Source organism: Malurus melanocephalus, unplaced genomic scaffold (genome assembly GCF_030028575.1).
Source record: "Malurus melanocephalus ecotype Western Australia unplaced genomic scaffold, MMel_1.1 scaffold_201, whole genome shotgun sequence".
In the NCBI taxonomy this organism is placed as follows: Eukaryota; Metazoa; Chordata; class Aves; order Passeriformes; family Maluridae; genus Malurus; species Malurus melanocephalus.
Window position 1 is genome coordinate 52,141 of NW_026623433.1, and position 27,081 is coordinate 79,221.

The window sequence follows — 27,081 nt, forward strand, 5'->3', positions numbered from 1 at the left end:
GGGGGGAAGAGAGACGGGGTGAGGTCTCTGATCCTCCTGTTGTGAAAAAAAAGTAACTTCTGYGCTCTTGTAGAAACACATCAGCCACCGCCTTCCCTGCCCCCTCAGCAGCTGCCAGAATCCCACCCACCATTGAACACGGCACAGCAGGGCGCATCCCTGGATTTAAGGTATTCCCCTCGAAAAGATGCCGGGTTAGTCAGGCTGCTGATGTCAGGAGCTCTCAGCCCTCTCGTTGATGCCCAGCCCTGCTCAGAGCTGTTTTTACAGCCACTCCCTTACCTGCCTGGCTGCAGCCTCTCTCACCACCCCCGTGAAACAGTACGTTTCGGGTACAAAGCAGCTGGGTCCCAGTGAACCACTGCTCCTGCATCCTACACACTTTTCCTGTTCGGCATCCGCTGATCTCCTCCAGTCTGGTGCCAGGCAAACATCGGTGCTCAGGGATTTGGATAATGAGGGTAAAACGCAAAGATCCACAACCCCTGGTTCGACACAGAGCTGTAAATGCTCACAAATGCTCCTGCCATGCAAGCCACTGACATTTTACAGACTAATTCATGAGCCCTCTTTGAATAAGGGGACACAGTCACCGTAGGGGAAACCAGCAAGCAGTACACGTGCTAAATGTAAATATTATATAGCTGGGAGGCAGCTCGAGGTCTAAATTCAGGATTTCCGTTTCTCTATTGCTGGAACACAGGGATTTCCTTCGTGKCTGTGCTGTAGCCATTGCCGTGGTAGGAGCAGGTTCCCTCCTGGGCGCTGTACAGCCCCAAACATCCAGTGGCAACTCCCAACCTGTCTACCACGTGCTTTTTTGGTGAGAGACTTCCATGTGTCCTTCCAGTCTGACTGAAGGATCCTGAACCCAGCCGAGGAATTGTGAAAGCGTAATAAAGCATTAAGTTCAAGGCACTCACCCACATGCAGTGGCAGCAGTCAGCCGTAAAGACTCTGTTTCCGCTGGGATCACTTTATCCAGTAAAAGCGGTCAGCTCCTCCTCGCCTTGTCTCAGTGCAGCCACAAGAGCAGCCCGAGAAGAGAGCCCAGGTTTGGGAGGAAGGAGGGCCTTGAAATCTGAGAACCAAGTCCGGCTTGGTCAGAATCTGTGCGAGTTGCAAGARGTAAATCGCCCTAAGCTCGAACCCCAGACAAGGATCAGCTGTAGGAGCAGCAAACACTGTCTGGGCAGGCAGGATCCTTCCGCATCAGCTGCCAGCCCTGGGAATGCCATGCACGTGAAAGAAGGGAAGAACTGCTTACATAAGGAATGAAGGCGTCTGCCTGCGGGGAAAAAGTCTTCTGGTGGAGGYAGTTCCCAGAAATTCTAGCAAAGGAGCTCCAGTCATCCACACCAGCGACGGGCCGGATTTAGTCAGGGACAGAGGCTTTTCCTCCCGGTAGTGTGGCTCAAATGCTCTCARCGTGTCTCTCAAATTCAAATTTCACCGACAGTGCCCTCCCACCCAGATTCCAGCCGGGCAACCACGAAACCWGCCCATCTCAAATGCTCAATCCGGTCCGGCAACTTCCAAAGCATTACAAAAGATTGGGAGAGAGATAAAACTCACAGGGTGTCCTGTTACTTTGCATTCCAAAGAGTAAATAAAAGACTGATTCAGTGGGAGGAGAGGAAAACGTCATCCAGCAGCGCGGTGCTTTCCAGCTGAACAGGCAGACCCCACAGCAAAGGCTGGGTATCGCTGGGGATGGGCRCAGTCATTTTGGGCTGATCCAGCCTCTCAGTCTGCAATACAAGGGAATAATTACTGACTGGAGAATGGGAGCTGTAAAAGTGCAGTGTGTTACCCTCAATTGGCCACACRCTACTTTGGGGCAGAGCAGGGAGGTGGCACTCCCCAAAGCTGTTTAAGGATTACTGTGTCATTTGGATGGGAGCTCCTCCTTTGATCTCAAATGCTTCTCTCACTAACTCGGCAATGAGTGCCCTGCTCCCTAAACATGATTTTGGCAGGCTYAGAAGTAGTTTTGCCGTCCTGAGATCATGAAAGCTGGACAGAACCAASGCCTCTAGTGCCCTGCTCCATCCTGGGGACATGGGCATGAGAGCCRGCAAAGGATGTGACAGTGTGCAACAAGCACCTCAGCCGTCTAACACACTCCAGACAGCTCTGAGATTCGCTGCCAAAATCCAGGAGGTTGTTTCCCGTGCCTCTGCTTCTGGTGCCAGCAGCCTGTCAGTCACAGGGCTCCCAAAGTACTAGGAAACACTAGGATGKGAGCTTGCTACTGGGACTATAGAGATCCAGGTCTCCTTCTTGAGCTCTTCGATGGTTCAAGAAAGCAGAGCACCTCTTTTGTGAGCTCTGAATCATCAGCAGCAGTGTTTGACAGCCAGACTGTAAATGCAAGAGTGGACAGGCCTGACCGCCTGGTTTCTGGCACTGTGTTTTGAAACCACCGGGCACGCCCAAGGCTCCAAGTCAGCAAAGTCTGCCTTCTAACGAGCTGCGAATGTGTAAACTGAGGCCTTAGCTTAGGGCAGGGAGATGCAGACAATGCGCTGTAATTGCCCATTTCTTTTGGGTTTATGACAAACAGGCAGAGCTGTCCCAGCTCACCTGCCTTATTTTCCGCAAGTTCAGACTTTGTGTCGGCGTTTACAACCAAGGACAAAGCATGCAGCTTGGACTTTACACTAATTCCCCTTGTTTGCTTCACTTTGTTAGCGCAGAGGACCAGGGATGTGGTACATAAGGAGGGTTTTTTTGCCGTTTCATGTTCCAGCTCCTGCTGTCTTTCAATGAACTGCCTGATGTTCCAGCTGTCCCGGGGTATGGTGACACTGCACATGCTGCTGATGTGCTCACTTAAAGCAGACAATCGGCTGTGAACTCCCCCTAGATCTCAGTCTGGCAGAGGTGAGAATCAATCAGTGCTCTTCCGGATGGTCCTACAACTCCATGCTGGCTGGATCATGCTCTAGTCCATCTTCCACCCCAAAAAGCAGCATCTCTGAGTATAATATTTTTCTGGAAACTCCACTTCTCTCACAACAATCTGTTCTAGCATTAAGGTGTCTTTTGAGTTTTTGTAACATCCAAACTACAGCTCTCTCACTGCATGAAAAATTAGTGAACTGAGAATTCTCTGAAGTTCAAATATTTGTTGCTGACTCCCAAAGGCTGAAGKACAGCCCTCGGATTCCTTCCACCAGGTGACAGGAAGATGTTGGGAAACCTGTCTCACCTTGCAATCCATCTCAACTCCTGAGAGAAAAGAGCACTTCCCTTGGAGAATCTATGAACTGGGACCACCTTTCCCACCCATTGTTTTTCTCTATGATGCTTGACTTAGAGCATAAAAAGCAGAAAAAACATAAGCAGGGATTAAATACAGTCTTAATGCAAACTGTGTAATTCTTGACAAAACTGTTAAAATCAAGGTGCATGGACACATTGGAAGTTTCCTTCCCACTAGAAGAAGTGCCTCAGCTAACTGAACAGGAAACTGTGCCCTTTYACCCTGCCCACATCTCTTTAAATCGCCTCCACAACACAAGTTGAAAAATAAGAAAACAATAAATCCTATCAACCAGCCTARCTCAGCTTTGTAATTATAATTACAAAGGACTCATCCTTCTGACTGGGAGCTCTCCTGGTTACAACTGTTTGAAAACAAACACTAAACTTTCCTGTTGCCCTTTAAAGGAATAGGGTGTTAATTTTGTGCCAAGGAAGTACTTGGGCTTTTTGGGAAATACTCAGCTTTGCACATTGACACCTTCCCTCCTCCCAGCTGTCCAAGCACAGGTTGGAGCAACAGCCCAGCTAAGTTTAGGATTTTTGGTGAGGTACAGAGGCTGCATATGAGATTGCAACGATAAAAATGACAGGATAGATAACAGCCTTTGCACCAGCACCAGCTTTAAAACCCCTTCACAACCATTTCAGAGACCATCCTAAACTGGAAGTACAGAAACACTGACAGAGGCAAAAACTCAGCTTACCAAGTTACTGATTGTCATTAAGGTACTCAGGCCATCCCAGCCATGAAACAGAACTTACTTCCTTACACAAACAAAGCAGTATAAAGGGAGGTCAATAACTCATAAAGCTGCAGTGACTTGAGGGCTTGTGACTGTCTCATATTCATAATTTCAYTGTATAATTGAGTACACAAGAACAATTTGCACAACAGGCTGACTTACAAGCCCTTTGCTTAAGCAGTTTAAAAGTCCTCAGTGTAAATTGCTTTGCTTTTTTTTTTTTTCCTTTTTGAGTAATCAGGCATATTTTTCTGTATATAGAAGCATATTTTTCTGTATATAGAAGCATATTTTTGTATGCATGTCTTGTAAATACCAAGCAGCCATTACTTCCCCCGGGCATAAACTGAAAAAAATTCCGTTTTTTCAAGAAATTGCTTCAGAATGACACATAAACATATTAAAGCCACTCACCAAGTTCCAAACAATGCCAGCACCTTTGCAGGTCCTTCTTAACTCTTTAAGCAGTATCAGCACACAGGGAGAACACCGTGCCCTCCAGCAGGTTTGCTTTTTTTTATTTTCCAGGCCCTGATGGCCTTGCTGTGTGTCAGCACAGCCACTTATTGATGCTCCTCCAGGATTTGGTTGCCACTTTCTCTAAGTGTCATTGTGAAACCACCTGCTCCTGGAGCGATGAAGGACCAGCAACGCTTCTGCTTCAAGGATTTTGGCTCTGGTAGGTGACTTATTTTGCTTCAGGTGTTGCAAACTGGAGGAGAGTGAGAAAAAGTAATGTTAGGAAATACAGGGTGCAAGGCTCACCGAAGTGGATTGGTGAGCACTTGCAGACATAAAGAAACAAATTGGTTCTTAAAATACTGACCTCTGATTGAGTTTCAGCTTTCAGGCCTCAATGCAGGATGCTGTGTACAAGATTAACCCAGGCCCAAATGAACTAATCCACACTGAACCGGTCACTTGACATAACCCGTCATCCCTAAATTAAATCATTAATAGCCCAAATTTGCACTACTCATGCAGAATTCCCTTTATAGTCCACAAGACCAAATGGCTCTATTCAGAGGGTGATTCACCCTACAGGAAGAGGAGAGAGGGCTAATGAATTGTCCTCTGGAGGGATCAGCAGCTGCAAATGCAATCTTGGGGTGAGAAACTCAGATTTATATACAGAGAAATTCAAAGCACAGGTTAAGAGAGATTATTCCAGCCTACCACCTCTGGATCTACACACATCTGGTCTATCCACRTAACTAGGATCCAATAAATGTCAGATTGAGATGACTCAATTGCAGAGGGAGTAACTGCAGGATTAAACCATTAAACCATTGGAGCCAGTTGCCAGTGTGGACCCAGCAGCACATTCTCACTTCCCGACAGCTCTGCAATAAACTGCTGTGTTTAGTGTTTAGGCTGTAGGGCAAAATCTAAATTCTAGACTGCCATCCTACAGGATGAACAGCACCCAGCCAGAAGGGTCCCGAGCTCAGGCACCACGTACCCAACTTGTGGCAGGCACATTAATTGGGTCTATTGTGATGTGGTTCAGGTTTGCCACGTGAAAAATAAGTAACAAGGTTTTTGCATTTACTATAAACAATGCCACTGTTAYCAAAGGTATTTGGAAAATGAAGATCAACTGGTAAAATATGTCCAATTAATGATTCTTTTGAAAAATACACCTGAGATAACCTCAAGGTGAGTTCACTGGGTTATGAGGGCATCCTACTGAGGTATATAAATACAGATTTCCCCCATGATTTAAATAAAACAAAGCAGTTGTTAAAATAAAGGTTAGAAAGRTTTTAAATGGCCTGTGGCTGTTAGTGTAGCGTGCCCAGTTTTTGTAAGCAGGGTTTGCACAATGTTCTCTTGGTGGAAATAAACTCCTAATCCAGTTTTTTAGGTGATAAAAAGGCTCTTTGATAACCGGTGAGCATCTCACTGTGACAAAAATGGGCTGTACTTAATTTTTTCATTGAAAAAGCTAATAGGAAAGATCATTAGCCTGAATGCCCCTTTAGTTTCAGGCAGGACAGGTAAAAAATGGGTAATGTCAGTATAAATACTTTCTCTAGGCCCTCTTCCCTCTGCATGCTGCCCTTGCAGCTCTTAACTGCAGGGCTCACCCRGAACAGCTTTCAGGCTGCAAAGTGAGAGGACATGGGAGCAGACACCCCCTGGGACACAGTCTTGTTTATCAATACCCTCCCTCAGTCCCAGCACTACCCACAAAACCACTGGAGTCCCTCTCTGCCCTTCTGACTGGTGTGTAGAAATTAAAAGTTACTTATTAAAAGCAAGGGCTCTTGACTTGCCGTAACTTAGGGGTTATTTTTCAACCAGAGTGGAGCAGCTAATCAGATAGGTGGCAGCTGAACTGTAACAGGCTGTACTTTGTTCTTGAAAGCTGGGAGTAAACATGTCCTACCCAAACCACCACATGGCCATTCAAAATCAGAAGCCCACCCAGTGCCTGATGCTCTTTTCATCAAAAATCAGACTTCAAAATAAAAGAGAAGGGACCTAAGAGAAGCAGCCAGGATGCAAAGGTTGCTCAAAAGCAGGTTGGTGATCAACAGCAAGATTCTTCAAATCAGCAGCAACCACYTGAGACACACTAAACTCCTGGGATTAGATGCACGTTTCTTGTTTAATACTGCCAAAGCCTCCTGTGTCCAGCAAGAAATTAATGAGAATTGATGGATCTTCACAATGTAACCCTCTTTCAGCACTTGATTGTAGGTTAATTATTAATTTATTATGAACAGAATGYAGCAGGATTATCTTGATTATGTTTTGAATTTGGAGGCTCTTTCATATAAGCAGTAGCAGGAAGTTGCTTATTGCGTCTTTAATTTCTTCTTTTAACTTGGCCACTAAAAGGGCTTGGGAATGTTCCCTCCCAAACCACAATCTTTCTGCTGGTTCCTGATTGATGAATGAACAAAACAGGTACAAACCTGATAAAGCAGGACAGAAAACCTTTATCACTCCAAATTGTTCCTGAAGCATATAAACCATAATTCAAGCAATTGCTTTCAAATGCTGAACTGATGTGTCCTACTAACTCAATATTCACATCCAGCTACTTCTTTTCTTACTGAAATACCTGCTTTCCTTCAAAGCTGCTCTGAAGAGGGTTAGATACAGTACAGAAAGATCCACAGCCCCAGCCTGAAGCCCAGCAAAAGAGTAACATGCACAGAGCTCCAGCCATAACAGTCCTGAACTGTACAATTTGGCTCTTTAAATGTATTATATTCTAGAATATATAACTTAGAGCAAATCATATCTTTAAATTAAAAAAAAAAAAGAGAAAATCTACCAAAAAGAAAACAGGTTAAAAAGAACCACCTTACTATGAAGATGGACAGGCTGTTAGCCCTTGGCAATCTGGACAGTGATTTTACACAAAACATGCTGTAGAAAACTGAAAGGAGATGGTAGAGATCTGTAAGACTTTCTACACTTTTATTCTTCTCCTGGTCCAACACATCTTTTCATCTCATTCAGTTTCAAGGTTATGTCAGAACAGTCACAAATTCATCTTCAGTATGTGCAAAATTGAAAAATATTTACATAGACAGATAAAACTGCAAAAGTAAAAACAAAACTAAGGGCCAGGGTCGTGGGTTAAAGTATTTCTTCAAAATCCAAGAGACAACAGTTTGGGTGTATTTGAAAACATATTCCAATCTTTTAAACCAAGGTACAATTTGTTTCCACTGATTAAGAGGTTTATTTTTTGATGAAAAAGGATCTTTCTGGTGAACATCAACTTTTTGCTTTCCACTACAGTCCCATTTGCTGACAGACTTGTTCACACAATGACTTTCTGTGTCTCCTCTCCCTCTCCCCCATGATTACTCACTCTGTTACAGCAGAAAAAAMCACCCTGACTTTCACTCTGTCTTTCACAGCAACCGGACATGGATGTGGGATCTGTTCAGGGTCTGAGCTCAGAGAAGGGAGAGGTGTTAAAAAATTCCATAAATAGTACTCTCAACTACTAGGGCTCTACATCCATCCTGAGTTACAATAAACTCCAGTGTCCAAGACACCATCCTGAGTCACCAGGTAACAGTAGTGACATCCAGACTCCAGTAAAAGGASACATCTTCTCCATGACTTTGAAAAGCCACTGAATTACCCCTTCCCAGCAACTTTCCCTGCTTAAGGAAGATCCAGGATAACTGCTTGGTCTATAAYCCGAAATGCATAGAAACTGTATTTGCCAAAAGTCCTTTGGATGGAAAGAGAACAAAAACCAGGAAGACATTTCTTAAATTATCAATTCCAMAGAACCTGGATTTACACATCTGGGCTGACACGTTTTATATTACAGGTACAGCATGATTTTTTTTCTGTGGATTTTGTACCCAGACGTCACAGTGCTGACCCTGGTGAAGCAAGGGCAGAATCCAGTCCATGGCTAGGGTTAGGCAGCCTCAGGTGGTTGGTTGGATGGAGGATGACAACAGGCTCAGGGAAGTTCTCAGAAATCCATGATCAAACAAGTMTTCACAGCTGATCCTGGGTCTGTTTTGGAGATGGAGCTGTTGTCACAACCACAGTGGACACTGCTTTAGTAGAGCCAGAGACTGTTCCCTGCTGGAGATGGGAGGCTGGAACTGTTTGAATTCGTACCTGTGTGAARCAGAAAGAAAAAACTTGTCTCAAAAACAACCTGGCAACATAACGACTGCACCTGCATTGTCCTCTAGTTAAGTACCTGCTTCTGCTGCCAACAAAAACTCAGTTAAAGGAAAAAGGCCAAGCACCAAAAACACTCCCGGAACAGAATCTGTCACAAGAAGATCATTCCAGCCACTGCCCATGCAGGATGGTGGCAGGAGATTTCCAAATTAGAGAGGAAGACCTGAAAACTAGTTTGAATAAAAACCTGTTATGTCAGCTGCTTTTACACCTTTTCAGAAGAAGGACTTGGATCCATTGGATACCTCACTTCTACAGACTTGTTACTCTCAGCTGTCAAGSCAGATTAATTCTTTGGAATTATGGAACACTAACTTTCCACACAGAAAGATGGATATGCAAAGCAATTATGTGATTTCTTCAAGAAAAAAGTGATCCACAGAAGCCAAAGTACAAAGCACTATACAAAGACTGCTGAGTGTATAGAAAAACCCTGGCAGGATTTTTGGTTTTACATTCATTATACTGGCAGTGCTTCAAAAATTTGGATGGAGAAAAGATAAAGGTGATGATGGATTCCTTGTGCTTAATGCAGACACTAAAACCAAGTGGTGTGCCTGTTCTTTTTCTGCAATCCCATGCATGCGGTGCAAAGGCATCATGGAGATGTTAAGTTCAAGAAAAAGCAAACAGAATGATCCAAGTGCGCTTACTTGCGTTGCTTGGCCTTGCTGCTGCAGCTGCTGTAGTTGCTGTGCAGTCAGAAAACTCACAGGCTTGTTCCCAGCAATCAGTTTCGTTCCTGCTGGCATTGTAGTCAGGATGATATTTCTGCCTAATCCACTGATGCTAAAGAAAAACAATTGTTGAAAGGTTAGTAGACAGCACAGCAGGCTCGATCTTTCCAACTCCAAACCATTCTTCAAATGCTAGTACATTATAGTTCTACCACATGTACTAACCTTTTTAAGTAGTGGGGTTAGTTTTTTCCCTCATAAAACTGGCAAATACACTAGGGACAAATTTATGTCCGTATTTGTAACTGACAGAGAATTAAATTAACACAAATATTACACCCACTAACTCTGGTCTGCACATATCACTGGATTAGCCTGATCAGACCTGAACACTTCTGAATGCAGGAAACAGCTGAGTGCTTGAAATATTAACTAAGGGAGACACTATCAGAATTTATAGAAGAATAAACAAAAATACTTCAATATCTGAATGCCAGAGAAATTCTCATTAAGGCAGTTAACTTCYACTGAATGGAGAGATGGCTTCAGATTACAGTTATATTTCAGTGTCTTAATTCTTGCTCAAACACACAGAACTAAATGAACAGCTGGTTTCAAGGCACAGCATGTTTTTTCTTTGGTGTATTTGCTAGAACCTGTGTTTCAAAAYAAATAAAAATTACAATCTCATTTCAGACACCATATCCACTCAGTTTCTTGCAGCTGATGGACCTGTTTACAGGCTGCAATCCTATTCCAGCCTCTGCTAGCTTGCTCCCCAGGAACTGARTGAACACAGACCTTCCTCAGCCTATTTCTAAAGCAGAACTATGAGATGCAAAGTACTCACTTGGCGCCGAGGTTGCCTTTGATGATGGGGGCAGTGACCACACTCTTGCCCTTCACTGGCTGGCTGATCACTGACAGGGGCACTGTGATCCGTGCTGGAAGTTTGCCCTGGGGAATAGGAAGAACATGTGAGGAGCCATGGGGAGCTCAGTAGAGAAACTGCCTGACAACACTGGCTACTTTCTGGGAGTTCTGGGAGCAAAAACCAGCAGCAGTTTTGCTGATGAAATCTCTACTACAGTTCAGGCTCCTTAAAATTCACCTCCCTCTCATTCACTACATAGCTGCCTGTACCCTGAAAACCCACATCATCTTTGCACCACAGGATCCATGATTTTTATCCTTAGGAAACTACCATAGTGTCAATTAGCTTATGTAACCATATACAGTTTATGGTGCCTTCAGATTTGGGCATTAAAATAGCATTAAAGGCAGAAATCAGTAAAAAAGTTAATACAAGTAACTAGTTTTGAATGTTCTATGACACTATTGCAAGGGAAATTATTCCCAAGGTGTGGGGCAAGACACTTGAGCTGAATGAGGCAGGACTTCAGATATGTCAAGTTTATTTCATTCACTTGCAAGAGGAGATAAGGGAATTATCTGACTTTTGGGGGGCATTTAGCCGCAATTTGAACACCATTAAATGAGTTGCATAAATGCTGCATAAATGAGTTGCATCAATGAAACCCAAACCCAGAAGACAAGTTGTGGCTGCCCCATCCCTGGAAKTGTTCAAGGCCAGGTTGGATGAAGCCTGGAACATGATCTAKTGGAAKGTGTCCCTGCCCRYTGCAGAGGGTAGGACTGAATGAGCTTTATTGTCCTTCACAACCTAAAGCATTGCATGACTCTGTCATATTTTTTTGACTCTGTGGATGCAAAAGAASCTTTCAGCCATAAACCATCAGTGTATTTTGGCACCCCACTTCCTCCCCCAATGCTCAGCATTACTTACTGCCTGGGATGTAGACACCACAGTGGTGCTGACAGGCACCTGCCGCACAGCCGTGGCTCCTGTGCTGATGGTAATGGGGGTCCCTGCAGCTGCTGAGGCCACAGCAACTGCTTTGGACATCGTGGCACTGACGGTGGGTAAGGAGGTGTGGGCTGTGCCAGCAACGSTCACTGCTGAGGATGATGGCACCTGCTTAGTGTGAGTGGCTACAGTGATGGTCTGCCCAGCTTTGGGGGGTATCACCCCCAGCCCCTGCACAATTCTRATCGTGGTAGCCGGCTTGGTCTCCGTGGATGCCACCGTGGTTATGGCTTTGCTCTTCTGATCTGCCACAGTCATGCCCAGGGCAGGCATCAGGCGGAAAGCAGAGCTTGTTGGCTCTGCACTCTTTAAATCAGGAGTCACTTTAACCACGGTGCCTCCAGCTGGGCTGGAAGAGGCAGGAGAGGCCGTGCTGGTCTTKGCTGGAGATTCAGCAGTCTGGACAGGGTTGGATGTCACATGTAAAGTCGCAGAGATGCCCTTCCCACCAGTGCTGCTTCCTGCAGCTGCTGTGAAGAGGTCCTGAGTCAGTTTGACAGTAGTGACTTGAGACTTGGCCAGGGTGGCCATCATGTCTGGGGTGATGCGTAGCACCGTCTGTCCTTTTGCATCTGTGGTGATGGAGGATGGGGGCAGGCGCAACACATCCTTCCCTTGGATCCGAAAATTGGTCGCTGTGAGTGGGATGCCACTTCCAGCCTGAGTCTTCATACCAAGTTGTCCTGTTATAGCCACCTGGGAGTGATCAGAGAAATGGTTCTGTCAAACCAGGTCAAAGTCCAAGACACCTTCAAAGAAGAACTTCCCAACAGGATGATGTTTGCTCCCACCAGAATGCAAGCAGAGACTATCATTCAGTACCTGACTGAAAATAGTGGTTGTATATCAGATGGCATTCCCAACCCCATTTGAAATAGGAAATACTGTGGGGCTGGTTTCTCTTCCAAACGAAATGAGGGAGAGATCACTAARCAATGTGCACAAACACATCTTTCACCTGTTTGTGAAACCAGGGCTCAAACACACAAAACCAGCACTGTGAACCTGCACAGTCCATCAACTCACACAGCATTACAACTCACAAGTGTTCACATCAACACAAACAGGAAACAACCAGGTAGTGGATCCCAGTTCCTTGTCTCTCCCTCCCTCTCACCTGCTTGATGATGTTCTGGCCAGCCACATTCTGAATAACAGTGGTGGAGGAGGTGCTGGAAGCAGAACTGCCTGGAGAACTGGTCACTGGCTTCACAGCAGTGCTGGGCACTGCAGACAGCCCTGAGACAGTGATACCTGCCTGGCTGGCCATGGAACTTCCTGCTCTTGGCACCTGCACAGGGCTGCTTTGAGCTTTTATAGGCAGAGTCATCACAGCCTACAGAAGAGATGGAGGAAAACTATGAGAAGACTATCACAGTAGGAACAGTCTAGTGATTCTTCTTTGTATTGTGCCTCAGCTTGTGAGTTCAAAGTAGTTCACAAGAATTCCCTTGCAAGAATTCCACCTGCTTGGAATAGTAGTGAGGTGGGTGTCAGTCTCTTCTTTCAGGTAACAAATGACAGGACAAGAGGAATTGGCCTCAAGTTGCATCAAGGAGGTTAACTTGGATATTAGGAATTTTCTTTTTCACATAAAGGGTTATATAGCATSGGAACAGGCTGCCCAGGGCACTGGCAGAGTCAACATCCCTCAAAGTGTTCAAAAAGATGTGTGGATGATGCACTTAAGGATATSGTTTAGTAATAAACATGGTGGTGCTGCTGTGTTCGTGGCTGGACTTTATGATCTTGACAATCTTTTCAAAGCTTAACAATTCTGTGATTCTAAGTTCTATGGACTTTCTATGYAATGCACAATTTAATGATGCCAGATAAACAGGTGAAGCACAGAGCACTCAACTGTATTGCATATGTAAAACTGTTTCTGTGCCCTTGCAAGCTCCAAATGAGCACAGAATGCCWGCATATCACACCAAAACAACACAAGTCAGATCAGACGTCAGAGCTACTCTACCACTTCCAACTCACCTGAGGGAGCACTTTGGTTTGTGTGGCTGTAGCTGGAACACGGATTTGAGGCACTGATGTGGGCTGCTGCTGCTGCTGTTGTTGCTGTTGCTGCTGCTGCTGCTGTTGCTGCTGCTGCTGCTGCTGGGTGACCACTGGGGCTTGCTGGGACATGGCTGGGAGGCTGGATTGGGCAGTGACCACCCGGACCTGTGGCAGGCCTGAGGAGCTGCTGTGACTGACCACACGTGGGGTGGGCGCCGGCCCCGACTGTGCCTGTGAGGTGTGAGCTGAGGACAGCAAGGTCCCCAGTTGGGGCATGGTGGGGGAGGACACCAGGAGAACACTACAGAAAAGACATAGCCAGTAGGTCAGCAAAGATGTAGGAATTTCACACAATCACAGAATCATCGAGGTTGTAAAAAAACTTCTGAGATTATTGAATCCAACCTGTGACCAATCCCCACCTTGTCACCCAGCCCAGAGCACTGAGTACCATGTTCAGTGGCYCCTTGGACACCTCCAGGGATGGGGATTCCACCACCTCCCTGGGCAACCTCTTTCAATGGCTAATCATGCTTTCTATGAAGAGATTTCTCCTGATGCCCAACCTGAACCTCCCCTGGCACAGCCTGAGACTATGCCCTCTTGTCCTGTTGCTGTTTCCTGGGTGAAGAGTCCAACTCCCACCAGCCTCCAACCTCCTTTYAGGGAGTTGTAGAGAGTGATAAGGTCACCCCCAAGCYTCCTCCAGACTAAATAAYYCCAACTCCCTCATTACTGAATTAAACAGATTACAGAAAAACAGCCAGCAGGATTCCCAAGTGACACAGGGCACAGAAAGAGTACCTCTGGCTGGGTTTTGCTGGCTCTGACCCAGCACCAGATACACTCTTGCTGACCGCAGAGACCGGTGGGGGTGAGATGGGTGTTGCTGGTAATGCAGGTGCAGTTGGTGTCACAGGAGTCACAGGAGTTGGTGGCATGCTGGAGTCACTGAGGCTCAGCTGACTGGGCTCTGCTGTGCTKGTGGGGATGGCTTTCACAGCACCCTCCTTGCTACTCGACTTCTATAAGGAAACCACATCCAGCATCACAAAAACTGGGGTTGATTGCTGCACCCTACAGTAGGCTGAGCACTTTAACCTGAATGGTCCTAATGAGGTCCCAGTGCTAAATCCTGTAATAAAACTTGACTGAGTGTCTGCCTTTCCCCAGCTGCAGCCATAGATGAATTGGTGTRTTTGGCTGCCCCTGCTCTCAAGATAAAGGGCACCTCAGCTGTGCATTCAGAACATGCAGATTTCCACCTTGGTTAATGTGCCAACAGCCAAGTACTTCAGACATATTTAGTCTCAGACAACCAAACCCTGATGGCTCCTGCACAGCAAGGGGGAGAACAGACGTGTTCTACACACTCTGGTTAGATATTAACCTCAAAACTAGATCTGAAAGACCATCCCTTTGATAGGGAGCACAAAGGAATTCCATTGCTCTTTCTGCTGAGATAAGGATAGCAGTGGGAGCTGGGTGGAGGAAAAGCTCCCTCTCCCTCTTTGTTTTGTGCACTGACATTCATACACATCATGAATTGCTAACTCAAATGTGGTAATTTTCATCACCTGCTACAGATGTGGAATTTATGGATTAAATTAAGACTAATTTTGTCAATCCCAAAAGCAGCTGTGCAAACCTGAGCAAAGAAATCTACCATTTTAGCTGGAGGTTTTGGYTTCTGAAGAGCTTTCTTGGCCTTTGCTGCAGCAGCTTGAGCATGATGGATCCGTTCTGCAAGGACAAATTAATGGTTAGAGTGCCTGAACGCRAGCAAACTGATTTAAGGAAAAGGCTAATTAAAAGCTGCAGATTCTTCTCCAGACAAGGAATTAAACACACACAGTCATGTAACAGTGCAAAGAARAACATCAAGTAAAATTAGCCAAAAAATAAGACACGTGAGAGCATACATCTGCAGTTCTTGCACGTGGGACGGTATTTTTCAAACAAATGCTTCAAAGTGACACACTGCTCTGTAAGACTGGGTTTAAGTGCTGAAGGACTAACATGAGCAAACTGACTAGAAAATTAGTGACAAATTAATGTTCATTATCCATATTTATAAACAWTTTKAATTATTAAGATATCACCAACTCAGGCTTACCAAACTCTTCCTCACTCCTGTCCCGGTGCAGGTAGATCCACAACTTCCGCCCAATATCGTATTTCACACAGGGATCTTTCTCATAATGCAATCGGTCCAGAGCACCACTAACAACAGTGTTAACCTGARGTTYAGAATTCACAGATTACAAGGCATCYCTCTCTGGAGTAGCCAAAACTGATGAATAGAAAAGTGATCCTACTTGGTATAAAACCTGTGTAAGCTGTGAGCAGTCTTCATCTGAGTGAGAAGTGACTGAGAGCAGATGTTGCTGCACAGGATGCTGTTTGCCATCTTGGATTAAATGGAACTTGACTGTTTCTCAATCTAAAATGCAAGCAGCTCTGCAACAGTGGTAATTCTGTGGCTTTTCTAACTGTTTTTTCCTCATCCAAAGTTGGTCCAATTTGCAGCAGCTCACCATAGTAGCAACAGACTTCCTTTTTGCTCATAACAGYAGCTTAAAAACTATTGGGCCTTTGCCACTTAATACTGCCTGTRTTTGTGCGTTTTATTTTTATGAGAATCTGAGGCCAGACATAACATCTAATTTACCTGAGCACTGGTGACATCTGGAGCTAGGAACTGGGAATCTTTGAGCAGCTCACAGATTTCAGCTCGAGTTCCCTCTCCATTAGGAAGGCGAGCAGCAGCATCACGAACTGAAACACAAAACCAGAGCTTGAACCTCYAGCTGTAACTGGGATGCTGTACTCAGGTACTCCAGCAGATACATTATGGGACTGCTCTATTGCCCTTGCTCTCACAGTGCCTRTTTGCTCAGTAAAATCTAGTCCCTAAAATCTCTCAAAAATATGAGGAGAGGTCATAAAAGATCATTTTAAAGTACATCAACTGTGCAAACTTTGTGCTAGRAGTGATGAACTTGGGTAACAGCATTCAACCCCAGTGTAGATTCCTGAAGCTGTTTAAGGAGACAGAGGAATGTTTTTCTTGTTTAAAAAAGTTTTTTTGGCTATGACCTTACCAAGGGACAAAATGGTGACATATGCTGGTCTGTCTGAGCGCAGGAGAGAATGTTCCCGGGCTTTGTTTAAGGAGGTTTCCTTGTCAAACACCCCCTTCACAGGACCAACAACCGACTCGAAGCCGTGCATCCGGAAGGTGAAGGCTTTGTGGGGCTGGCTGTAACGGTAACGTTCCTGGAGGTGGACACAGAGCACTGACTTGACCAGGAAACATACAGCAAAACCTTATGCTACACTACAAGGTAAATTGTCATCATTGTCTAGGGAAAGCCTTTTCAAACTAAAAGCTCAAATACTGCTGTATAAACTTATTTTGGATCAAGAAAATCACAAACTACTTCATGCAAAATACAATGCTCCACCTAAGCAAGGTGTGCAGGTGCAATGCATTCACTATCAAGCAGCTGCAGAGACTACAGAGGTGCCAGAAATACAAGACATGAATCTTCTGTCCCCTTACTCCTCCTCCCTTTATCTGGCTAAAGAGAGATTTCCAAAATTTAACCTATATATTCTGTCCTGCAGACAGCACATGGAGAGAAGGGAGAAGAATCCCCATCATGTGTCCTCCCTCTAATTCCTACTTGCATCTACTACAGACAAGATAACTAAGTGGAAAGGAACACTTATTGACACTTATTTTCTGCTTGCACACATACAAGCCCAMAAAATCATCCTCTGATGCTGGGGGATGGCAAAGGAGACAGCGGGGCTGGCAGTACCAACTGACATTATCAATTTCAGTTAATTTTATCCAATTAATTTTTACTCAATTTATTTTACTCACTGGAAATACTGGTCGTTTTGAAGCAAGCAGCTAGGCTATGTCATCAGCAAGTTTTATGGAGGGTCAAGATGCCAACTTCAAGGCACATATCAGTTCTTCACATTAACTACATTTGTGTAGGGTATAAAACTGCCATTCCTCACAAATTGTCCTGGTTTAGTGGCCAACTGTTTCAGCATGTGCCTTTAAAATTAGGATTCTCTTCTTACCTGCTCTTGAAACACCCGTTTCTCCTCTCCAGTGCTAGGCCGTACTACATAGTCGGTCCTTCTGAAACAAAGGGCACCATCAGTTCTGAGCACAAGCCCACAACAGTCCCAAAGGATTAATCCCCTCATCTTTCTGCAAATTCTTCTAAACAAATTCTGAAAGCATTTATAATAACAAAAATAAGCCCTGYAGAGACCTTGAAAGATACTCTGTGCACTACCTGAAGGCAAATAAAGACTGTAAATAATCTTATTATCAGAACCTAAATTAGACTGCAGCTTTGTTCTGATAACATGCAAACTTAAATTGCTTTTATTTTAGGATCCAGAGGCACAAGGTTCCAAACCTCATAGCTTCCACAGCACTACAAAGGCTTTCAAGCAGTGTTACACACTTACACTCTGGGCAGTGGCATGGCATCCGAGCTGTCATCATTTTCCTATTGAGAGAGAGAGAAATGTCAGTGCTGGGTAGAACACTCAGGTTTTCTGCTCCTAGAAGGCCRTTTTTGTCTGACTCACTTTGAAAAAAGTCTGGTCTTTGGTCTCCAACCAGAGATGAAACAGTGCTGCCAATTCCTTCTCATGATCTTGGTAAGTACCTACTAAGAAATCAGGACAATTTAAAATTAGAAGTATTTTCATTGTTAGGAAGCCATCTGCTTTTAATTCCAAGTCCTCTCTTGCTCCCTTCCCTTCCCTCCTCGATGCATCACCAGTCACAGATGCTCAAGCTGCAATATTTGAACACCTCCAAGCTTTGGAAATGCTAAATCCCAGTGATTGCCCTGTGTTGGTACAAAGGATGGTACTTCAACTCCTAGCACAGAAGGCAAGATGCTGTTTGGGGCACAGTCACCTGTTCCCACTCTCCAAAGTAATCCCAGTTACTGAATCCATGAGCAGAAACACAGGTCTACATAACCTCCACCAAAAACTGTGAAAGGRATCCGAGGAAAAGCTTCCTGATTTCAAATCTCTGCCAGTTTAAGCCTGCAAATATGATCACTAGAATCACCATAGTTAAGAATGAAAAATTCCGGGTAGTAACTAAAGGAATAAACATAAACACAAACCATCTGTAATTCAGTCAGTATGAGCCTGAGCACATTAATCATCAATTTGCTCTTTGGCTCTCACTTTTAAAAATGAGAATAGCATCAGTTTACTCCACAGAAAAGCTTAATTGATTTGCAATTGTAATAATCACAAATTACTCTGAATTATAAGAAGGTATGCTCTACAGAAGGGAAAATATGAAGGTGTTCAGACAGATTTGAAGTCAGCAACAGAGAAATACAGCCCAGTGCCTTTGGTCGTTTATGTTCTGTCTACTGCTGATACTGATGTCTTGTGAACACCTTGAATCCAAAACACATTAGCTCAGCTAAAAGAAAAGAAAATGYCTAACCATGGAACTAACAGCTCTGTTTGTGTTTCTCTCCAGGCTGCAACAAGATGAAGGTAAAGCTCTGGAGAAAACAACCAACCTTAATTATAGTACAATTATAGAAGAACACAAGGTACTCACCAAGCAATTTCCACTGCTGAGTTTTTTCCTTGAATTCAACAAAAGCTGAGAAGCTGGAAGGAGCATCTACAATGACAAATGTGTATGTCAGTGACATTATACAATTGTCCAACCTCAAAATCCTACTGTGGTAATGCAAACTGTCCAGTTAAATATTCACAGTGACAGAGCATTTTAAATAATTATGTAAGTGCATCTCTAAATTTATCCTTGCCCAAAGGGAAGGTGAGCATCTCAGAATATAAGGGCAAGCACAAGGAAGTAACAGAGCAGGATAATGAGCCTTCCAACAACAGGCTGTCAACTGAGAGCCTGTTCCTGCTGTTCACCACATTCAGACCAGTTAGGGGCAAAGGAGAACCAGTCATTTAGTGCAGTGGGATGAGAAAATTGGCAGTTGAGAACTTTTTCTTCAAGCTGAACAGAAAAAGAAATGTTTCATTAATGAGCCCCCAAGGACTGTTGTTGTACAATGAATATTTATGGGCTCGTGGGAAGAGAATTTAGGATTTACAGTATTCACCAGCATCATGGAGAATATGCTGCAAGGCCACCACAGTCTACTCTGTCTCTGCCTTTAAAACCTCCCACTAGGTAAATGAGAACCACMGAATAATTTAGTTTGAAAGGAATTACTGAAACTCAGCTGGTCCAAACCCAAGGTCCAAGCCCAAGGCCCAAGCAGGGCCAACCTCATATTGGATTAGAGGTTTTTTAGATTATAGATTATTTTTTATTATCTCCAAAGACAACTACAATGACTTCACACTGTGGAGGAAGAGACGAATCCCTTCCTGCTTCAAACATGATGCCTGAAGCCACGACCTGGACRTGAGAAACTGTCTGTCTAGAAGCAATTTGACATTTTCACATACTTGGAAATCATAAAGGGTCTTAACTTCTATCCACATGCAAAACACGTCGACCACAACCAAGACATGTCAGCCAAACAGCCTATCACAGAAACGCTGTCAGCAATAMAAGGATTTATTGTGGCAACAAACGAAAAGTTGATTTGAGCTATAAGGTAAACCAGCACTGACTAGAACAGAGGAACAAGCACCATTAGTATTTTTAACATCTCTTCTTACCTCTGCTGTCACCTGCCAAATACTGCAAGGCAGGTAAAACCAATTCAGACCAGTTAGGAGCAAAGGAGAACCAGCTGTTTAGTGCACTGGCATGAGAAGATTGCCAATCGAGAACTTTATCTTCAAGCTGAAGAGCAAATATAGTTTTTTAATTAATGATCTCACACTTTAAACTATGTCTGTCTTCACAGAAAACAAAYCAGCTAAACACATGCAGGGGACAAAAAGGTTTTTATGTATGTAAAATCATCACCCGAGTATTTCAAGTAACCCAAATATGGCATTTCAGACAACAGCACCAAAGAAGGGGAAAAAACTTCCCCATCTCTGCCCTCAGTATACAAAATATATAATATTTTAATATACCTAATATCTCTAGTATAGCTTATATATCTATCTAGAGATCTAATGATCTCTAGAATGGGTATRGAAAGACTTACAGATGCAACTGATTAATGAAACATGTTAAAACCAGATTATGGTAGCATTCCCAAAAGGTTTAATTTCTTTAATATGTAATCTAGATCTTATTCTAATTTACAGCAGAGGAAGACTAGAGAAAAATCACTACTACAAAGCTATAAGCCCCTCTATTCTTTAATTTTGCTTCSTGCAAAGATTCCTAGATAAATGGGTGGTTCCTTACCACAGAGAGAGTAGCAGGTCCTTCCAGGAACAGTATCTCCAGAAGAAGGAAAAAGAAGCTGGATGATATTTCATTTATTTCAAGACATGGCTTCATATCTTCAAGAGGTCTTCAAATAAAAGAGAACACAAGCAGAGTAAGCTCCCTGAGTGACTATCCACCTCCACACACAAAGATGAACACCACACATTTCAYACATCCCAAACTGGCACAAAAAAACAGCCTGCAACAGTCCCACAAAAATGTGTTCTGAAACATGTTGCTTTTTCCCACCATGTGAGGTGTTCAGGACCCTCTGAAGCACTTACTCCTCTTTGACAGATGASAGGGGGAGGGGGGAAAGATCCTGAGACATTGATGGGAGTCCATCTGCATTGCCGAGAGAGTCAGCCAAATCTTCCACCTCGGATTTAATAATCTTCAGCTTCTTTTTTTTTTTATCTTCCTTTTCCTTCACCTTTTTCTTGAGGGTYGCAAGGTCAAATAAGGCTTTAGAAATTATGAAGTAAAAAGAATAATTAGACAGCTTCTTACTATATTTTAATGTGTCATAAACTATTTAAGTATGTATCTAGAAATGTGTGTTGTGTGCACTTGTTCACACCTCAATCATTCCACCTTACCAGCTGCTGTCATAAATCTTTACTTTTCCCCTCAAGAGAAAATCCCCAGTATTTAAACCAACACATATGAAATTAAAAAGGCAAAGGATCCACTGACCTGCTAAGGAACCTTTCCGGCCAGCATTYACTCGAGTCATGATGTCCTCAAGGGTCAGGTCTGTTGTGACTAGATCAGGGTGATCCTACACAGGACAATGGGACAGAAATTAAACTGAGAAAGGACAAAGTGTTAGAACAGCAACAAGGCAAACAAGTACCCAAGCAGTAAAATGCACCAAACTCAACCAGGATCAGCTTATTAAATTATTTACTGCAATAAAATTTGGAACGTCTTCTAACCCTAAAATAAAAAAAAAAATTGTCTCCCCAAAACATGTAAATAAAATGACAAAATCCTTCTAACCAGATAAGCATGGCCAGGAGCTGCATCTATACACTGACAACTGAACTCAGGCTACAATAAAGGGCTGCACACAAAAAATAGCAATTATTTTGTCATCCAGAAGTACCCTGATCTTTATGGCAAAGAGATAAAAACGTCAAAGATAAAATGTGATCCCAACCCCCAAGACTTTTTGACATCTTACGGGATGACGTTTCCGTTTCTCACGGTGCTTCTTCAACATCATCTTCAAATCACTTTCCCCAAGTTCTATCTTGTCTGCAATGAAAAGCATTATTTGCAGAGTTTTCCACTATGGTTACTTTTCACACTTCGTAGAATGCCATTTTCAATCCATTTACACTTCCAGCAATCTCCAAATTTCAGTAACTAATTTCTCCATATATAAATTTCATTCATTCATTCATTCATTCATTCATTCATTCATTCATTCATTCATTCATTCATTCCAAAGCTTCACTGGGTCATCAGATTTCATTGCTGATGCAACCATAGAAGAGAAAAGAAGCTAGAACCAGCCTGAAGGGTTTGCAGACTTGATTACAGTCACTTTAGGGGGGATTCTCAACTATTTTGAACTGGACTGTGCTACTGCTTCAACCACTAAAGGYAAAATACAACAGAGAAATCAGTAGTATTACAGAAACTATGATTCTTGGCCTTGCAAGAAGAATCTTTTCAGATTAAATAAACTGGGAAAAGAGCCAATTTGTGGAGATTGCAAAAATGAAGCATTACAGGATTTCCCATCAAACAACAGATTTTCAAGGTGATTTCTGACAGGGTCTCAGGGTAATTCTCCCCCCTCTATCCATACTGACCCCTTGCTTGGCTCTCACCTGCAGTTTTCATGTCCAAGGTTGACAATGTGGGGATCACTCTCAGGGGAACTGGTGGACTTGAACAYCGTGCTGGAGAACTTGGAGGCCAAGAGATTAGATCTAGAACAGAGATATAAATTTACTTCTGCAAGACCCAGCACCAGTCTATGTAATTATTAACCCATGTTCATTAGATACCAGCCAGTGAAAGTGGAGCCCAGAATCCAATCTTTTATCAAAGGCTCTGTCCCCACATCAGAAATGTGTCTTTTTCCATTTATGCCTGGAGTCTAGTTCAGCCCAGGACATTACCTTCTTCATCAGAAGACAAGGTAGTGTCTCCACACTCCTCTTTCACTTCCCTCAGTATTTTCAAGTAGCGCCGATGTGTYCGTCTGTCTCTTTCTTCTGAGTCRTATGTTGGCRGGAAGTGCTTTCTCTTTAGGGTCATGTCAGGGCCTCCCTTCCTGGCTAATTCCAGCAAGTGCTGAAAGGAGAGATTCATGTRACATTAACTATGTCAGATACAGTGCTGTAAGCCAGGACAGGTTAGCCCAGCTCAGATACTTCCAGCAAGGTTACCACGTGGTGCCATCAGCATCTCAGATCTGTACAAGGGAAACCTGTTGTGGGTTAAAATTCTTCTCCTTTTGTTCCCTTTCTTTGGGAATTTTTTCTTTCCCATTTGTTGCTGGGATACACTAATCGCCAGGTCATCCTTTTGATGGCTGGGTGATTAATGAAGACAATGATACCTATGCCCCACCTTAACAGTCTTGCCAAGTGCTGGGAGAGAGTGTTTTTGTGTGGTGGTGGGGGATTTGCAGTTGTTTCACTGCTTCACTGAGAGAAGGAGGTCTGCTCGCTGGCTGCTCCGGAGAAAGCTGGCCTGCCCTTTTTCTGCAGAGACCAGCACCCCTGCTCATTGGGTTCCTGCTTGCTGCACYGTGGTTTTTTCTCTCTTGTGCCTTGCCGGGGATTCCAGCTTCAGGGGTGAGCTCTGCTCCATCCCGTCTCGCAGCTGCGTGATTTCTGCTGGTCTCTTTGCCGTGCTGGGTTTCTTGCTGTCCAGACGAGCACCGAGATCGGCGTTTCCGCTGTGAGTTTTGCAGAGAAACTTTTCTCCATCCACCTCTGCCATTTTGTGTCAATCACTGGTGCCGCGGGAGATCTGAGCCAGCCGGGACCCGCGCCACAGCGTCTTCTGCAGCCTCCGGGGAATCGCCGCACCCGCCCTGCCCGGCTGAGAGCCAACAGCGTCCCTGCCAACGGGACTGTAACTGCACCAAGGGGGTGGGTGTGTCTCTGTAAGGCAGTCACTGGGTTTGGGACTAGGCTGGTTGTTGCTATTGTTATTGTTACTTGTTTCACCTTGTTATGCGTATTAGTAAAAACTGTTATTCCCTTTTACCCCTATTCTTGCCTGAAAGCCCATGGTTTTTTCAAGGCTATAGTAATTCGGAGGGAAGAGGGGTCCCTGCCTTCATTGGCAAACACCTGTCTGTCAAACCAAGACAAAACCTTAGGAACAATGAGTATCTGCTACACACAAGGTTTTAAACCTAGCATTTTAGACCATCATTTAAAGGCGAGAAAAAATACCAGGTGAAATTTCTGCACCTTCTTCTGCACACATAATAGTATCTGTCATTTTATGTGGACTGTTGAGAAGAACTTGAATCATTGGTGTGAGATGCAGTTTCCCTGCAAATATGTAACAATGACATGGAATACTGTCTCTTTTGAAAAAGCATTTTACCTCTTTTGGCTACAGAGGAAATAATTTCCTATGTACACCATATTGTTGCYTAGTGAAGTTGAGSATGTCCCATCCCTGCAAGTGTTCAAGGCCAGAAGCAACCTGGTCTAGTGAAAGGTGTCCTTGCCCATCGCAGTGGATTGGAATGAGATGAGGTATAAGGTTTCTTCCAACCCAAACCATCCTGGGATTTTCTATTTCCCATAGCACTGTAGTGCATTTTAGAAAGACAGACTTTCTTCTTCATCCCATATGTTTCAATGACTGCTGTAATAAAGATACACAAGCAACACTTCATGTTGCCATGAATGCCAACACTTCAGCTGGCAACAATTTGCTCACAGAAGTATCCATAGAGGAAGACTTTATCAGGGATTTGCAGGCATGAGAATTAGAGGCTTGGATCCACGTATTTTCTAGCTGTATTTAGCAAAYAGACTTCCTTCAGAAATGGTAAACAAAGGCAGAATGACTTGTTACCAAGACAGTAAGTTGTAAAGTGTCAAATGCAGGAAATGGGGACAAGGTGGACATGAAAAAATGACAGTACACCCAAGTGAGGGCTATGAGTTATGCAACCTGAAATCTGCAAATATAACAACAGGTCTGGTGTTCTCTGTGGGACACTGGAAAAACCAGAAACACTACTCATTCAATTAATTAAAGGAAAGGCCTCAGAAAACCATGACTGCATCTAGACACTTCAAAAAAGACAAGCTATTTGTCCCAAAGTGCACTCACATTGCGGGAAGTGAGGATCTGCTTGAGCAGCCTGTAGAAATACTGCTGCTGGGCATTCAGGTAGCGCTTGTACTGCGACTTGTAACAGAGCTGYCGATACTTCACCACCTCGGGATTGAAGTGTCCATCTGGAACAAAGACATAACACAGACCAGGGTTTTCAGCTGCTAGCTGAGAACTTGCCCCAAACCTGCAGAGAACCTCATGAGGACTGACCACGGAAGAGTTTCTGGGCGATGTGCAGTGGGTTCCCAAACCGAAAGTTCTCCCCACYGAACAGTGCCAAGATGAGACTGTTCTGTTGCTCTCGGTTGTTCTCAGGGAAGTGAGGCAAGAATTTTTTTAGATGCTCTTGCTGYTCATCTGTCAGGACCTCCTGCCATGTTGACAAGCTGACAACCTCAAAGAAGATCTCAGGCTAAAGAAACAAGAAACAATATTGAAGAAAATGCAGCCATGTTCTTGACCATTTTCTAGCCCTTGATGCTCTTTAACTAACACCARTCATGAGACAGTGTTTCATGAAACACAGGAAACAACAGAGCATAAAGAGGAAAGGTGAGGAAATTGACATTAATAACAAATAAATAAACAAAGAAAATAAATTCAAAGCTTGTACCAATCTTCTTAAAGGCAATTTTAAAATAATAAGAATATAACAGAATTGATTTAAATATGTTGTCCTGAGATTAATCAAATACCTTCTTGACACCTTTTCCAAGGCAATCAGAAACACCTCCCCTTTTCAGATTGCTCTGTAAGTCCAAAAAGGGAGTAAAAAAAGTTGTTTATATAGAGGTTATGATAAAGTGGAGTGTCTCTCACATCCTCCAGGAGGTCCTCGGGCAGACTGACTCTGGTGGTGCCCAGCATGCAGTCCTCCATGATCCGTGTGCCRTTGCCCTCCAGCTCCAGGGGGTCTGTGAGCATGTGATCCAGGGAATCCATCCTCCACCCCTCCTGCTCCTGGATAAGGACAGAAAAACCCTCAACAAATGAAAATACCAAACCCAGATACATCCATCCCAATGTGAGGAGTGGTGGAGGAGGCACCATTGATGGGTGGTTGCTTAAATGGAAGCTATGGAGTTGGCCGGCAATATCTATATACACATATAGCAAAATTATWTATATATATATATAYAYACASACAYACAYRTACATAMRTRTMYRTAWRTRYMYRTAYATACAYAYATATAYRYAYAMAWMYMWWWMWSWRWMAMACMCAYACACAKAYAYATAYAYAYATATATATATGAAACACATACATAGAAACATTTACTCTTCAATTACAACACAGGTCATGACAGTAGAGAAATGCTTTTCCAGAGAGGTAGACTGGGAAGTACACCTGACGCATCTCACTTTGCTCCCCCCCTGCAGGAACTGTTTTCAACACTGCTAAACACCGGGAAAGACTACATTTAAATACTGAAGGCAGTTTTAAGGTGCAGAACCGAAGGTCAGTGTAAAGTGGGCTCTGTCTCAGTTTGAACCTGTGACAGGGCCAGGAGCCCCGTCCCCGCCTGCGCGGCACAGCCGGGCCGCTCTGGGCTGCGAAGAAACGCCTGAACCACGCAGAATAAACAACAGGGCAATAAAAAACCGCTAAAATCCGGGTGGGACAGCCAAGAAAACAGAGAAAACAGGTTTATTTCATACCCCTCACGCGGCCCGGCCGAAAGCGGAAGGCGGCGGCGCTACGGCGCCTGCGCGAACGCCCCGCCCCACCGCGCCTGCGCGGGCCCTGAGGCGCGGCACCGCCCATCCGTGAGGGGAATGCTCTGTAAGTTACCTTCAAAATACGGCATTTGTGCAGTGCTGAAGCTACCTATCAGTCGCAGATTTATATGGCTTGACTGCAGTCCTGTTTAGTGGATTAGTCATTGATATACTCTGCTAATATTACTGTTAAATGTTAAAAGGCTGAATAATTTTAACGCAGCAAATTCTCATACAGCAGCGGTTCTTCCGGGGCCTTCACGTCTTTACCCACTGCCAGCGTCCTCCAAGGACTCACATTAACAGTTTACAGAGTAACACTTAATAAAATAATGACAGGTTAAATTTCAGGATTGCTGGTAACAGCATCTG

The 27,081-nt window shown here is 44.0% G+C and overlaps 2 protein-coding genes across 10 annotated transcripts in view; both read right to left on the reverse strand.

Annotated features, from left to right (window-relative positions):
- Window positions 1-1,644, reverse strand: part of ST14 (ST14 transmembrane serine protease matriptase) — a 32,438-nt gene extending 30,794 nt beyond the window's left edge. For 2 of the 6 annotated variants that reach the window (XM_057373552.1, XM_057373555.1), the window contains exon 1: window positions 924-1,644. In XM_057373552.1, the coding sequence (XP_057229535.1) occupies window positions 924-929 (6 nt within the window). In that variant the 5' untranslated portion in view covers window positions 930-1,644. The other 4 variants (XM_057373554.1, XM_057373553.1, XM_057373558.1 and 1 more) reach the window with 4 other exon arrangements.
- Window positions 1,645-6,676: 5,032 nt separating this feature from the next.
- On the reverse strand, window positions 6,677-26,701 carry NFRKB (nuclear factor related to kappaB binding protein). 4 transcript variants are annotated; one of them, XM_057373518.1, is made up of 26 exons: window positions 26,650-26,701; window positions 25,813-25,953; window positions 25,204-25,405; window positions 24,988-25,115; window positions 22,800-22,974; window positions 22,506-22,607; window positions 21,851-21,924; window positions 21,361-21,445; window positions 20,949-21,129; window positions 20,641-20,749; window positions 19,995-20,121; window positions 18,904-18,969; window positions 17,895-17,974; window positions 17,772-17,812; window positions 17,373-17,430; window positions 16,376-16,550; window positions 15,943-16,049; window positions 15,388-15,511; window positions 14,920-15,014; window positions 14,076-14,296; window positions 13,248-13,572; window positions 12,376-12,594; window positions 11,178-11,954; window positions 10,221-10,327; window positions 9,347-9,482; window positions 6,677-8,624 (listed from the first exon to the last, which is right to left on the reverse strand). In XM_057373518.1, the coding sequence occupies exons 2-26, from the start codon at window positions 25,933-25,935 to the stop codon at window positions 8,499-8,501; spliced, it is 3,963 nt and encodes a 1,320-aa protein (XP_057229501.1). In that variant the 5' UTR covers window positions 25,936-25,953; window positions 26,650-26,701; the 3' UTR covers window positions 6,677-8,498. The 4 variants fall into 4 exon arrangements, with proteins under 4 accessions (XP_057229501.1, XP_057229500.1, XP_057229499.1 ...); XM_057373517.1 differs by having other exon boundaries at window positions 17,895-17,977; XM_057373516.1 differs by having other exon boundaries at window positions 17,373-17,433; window positions 17,895-17,977.
- Window positions 26,702-27,081: the final 380 nt, after the last annotated feature.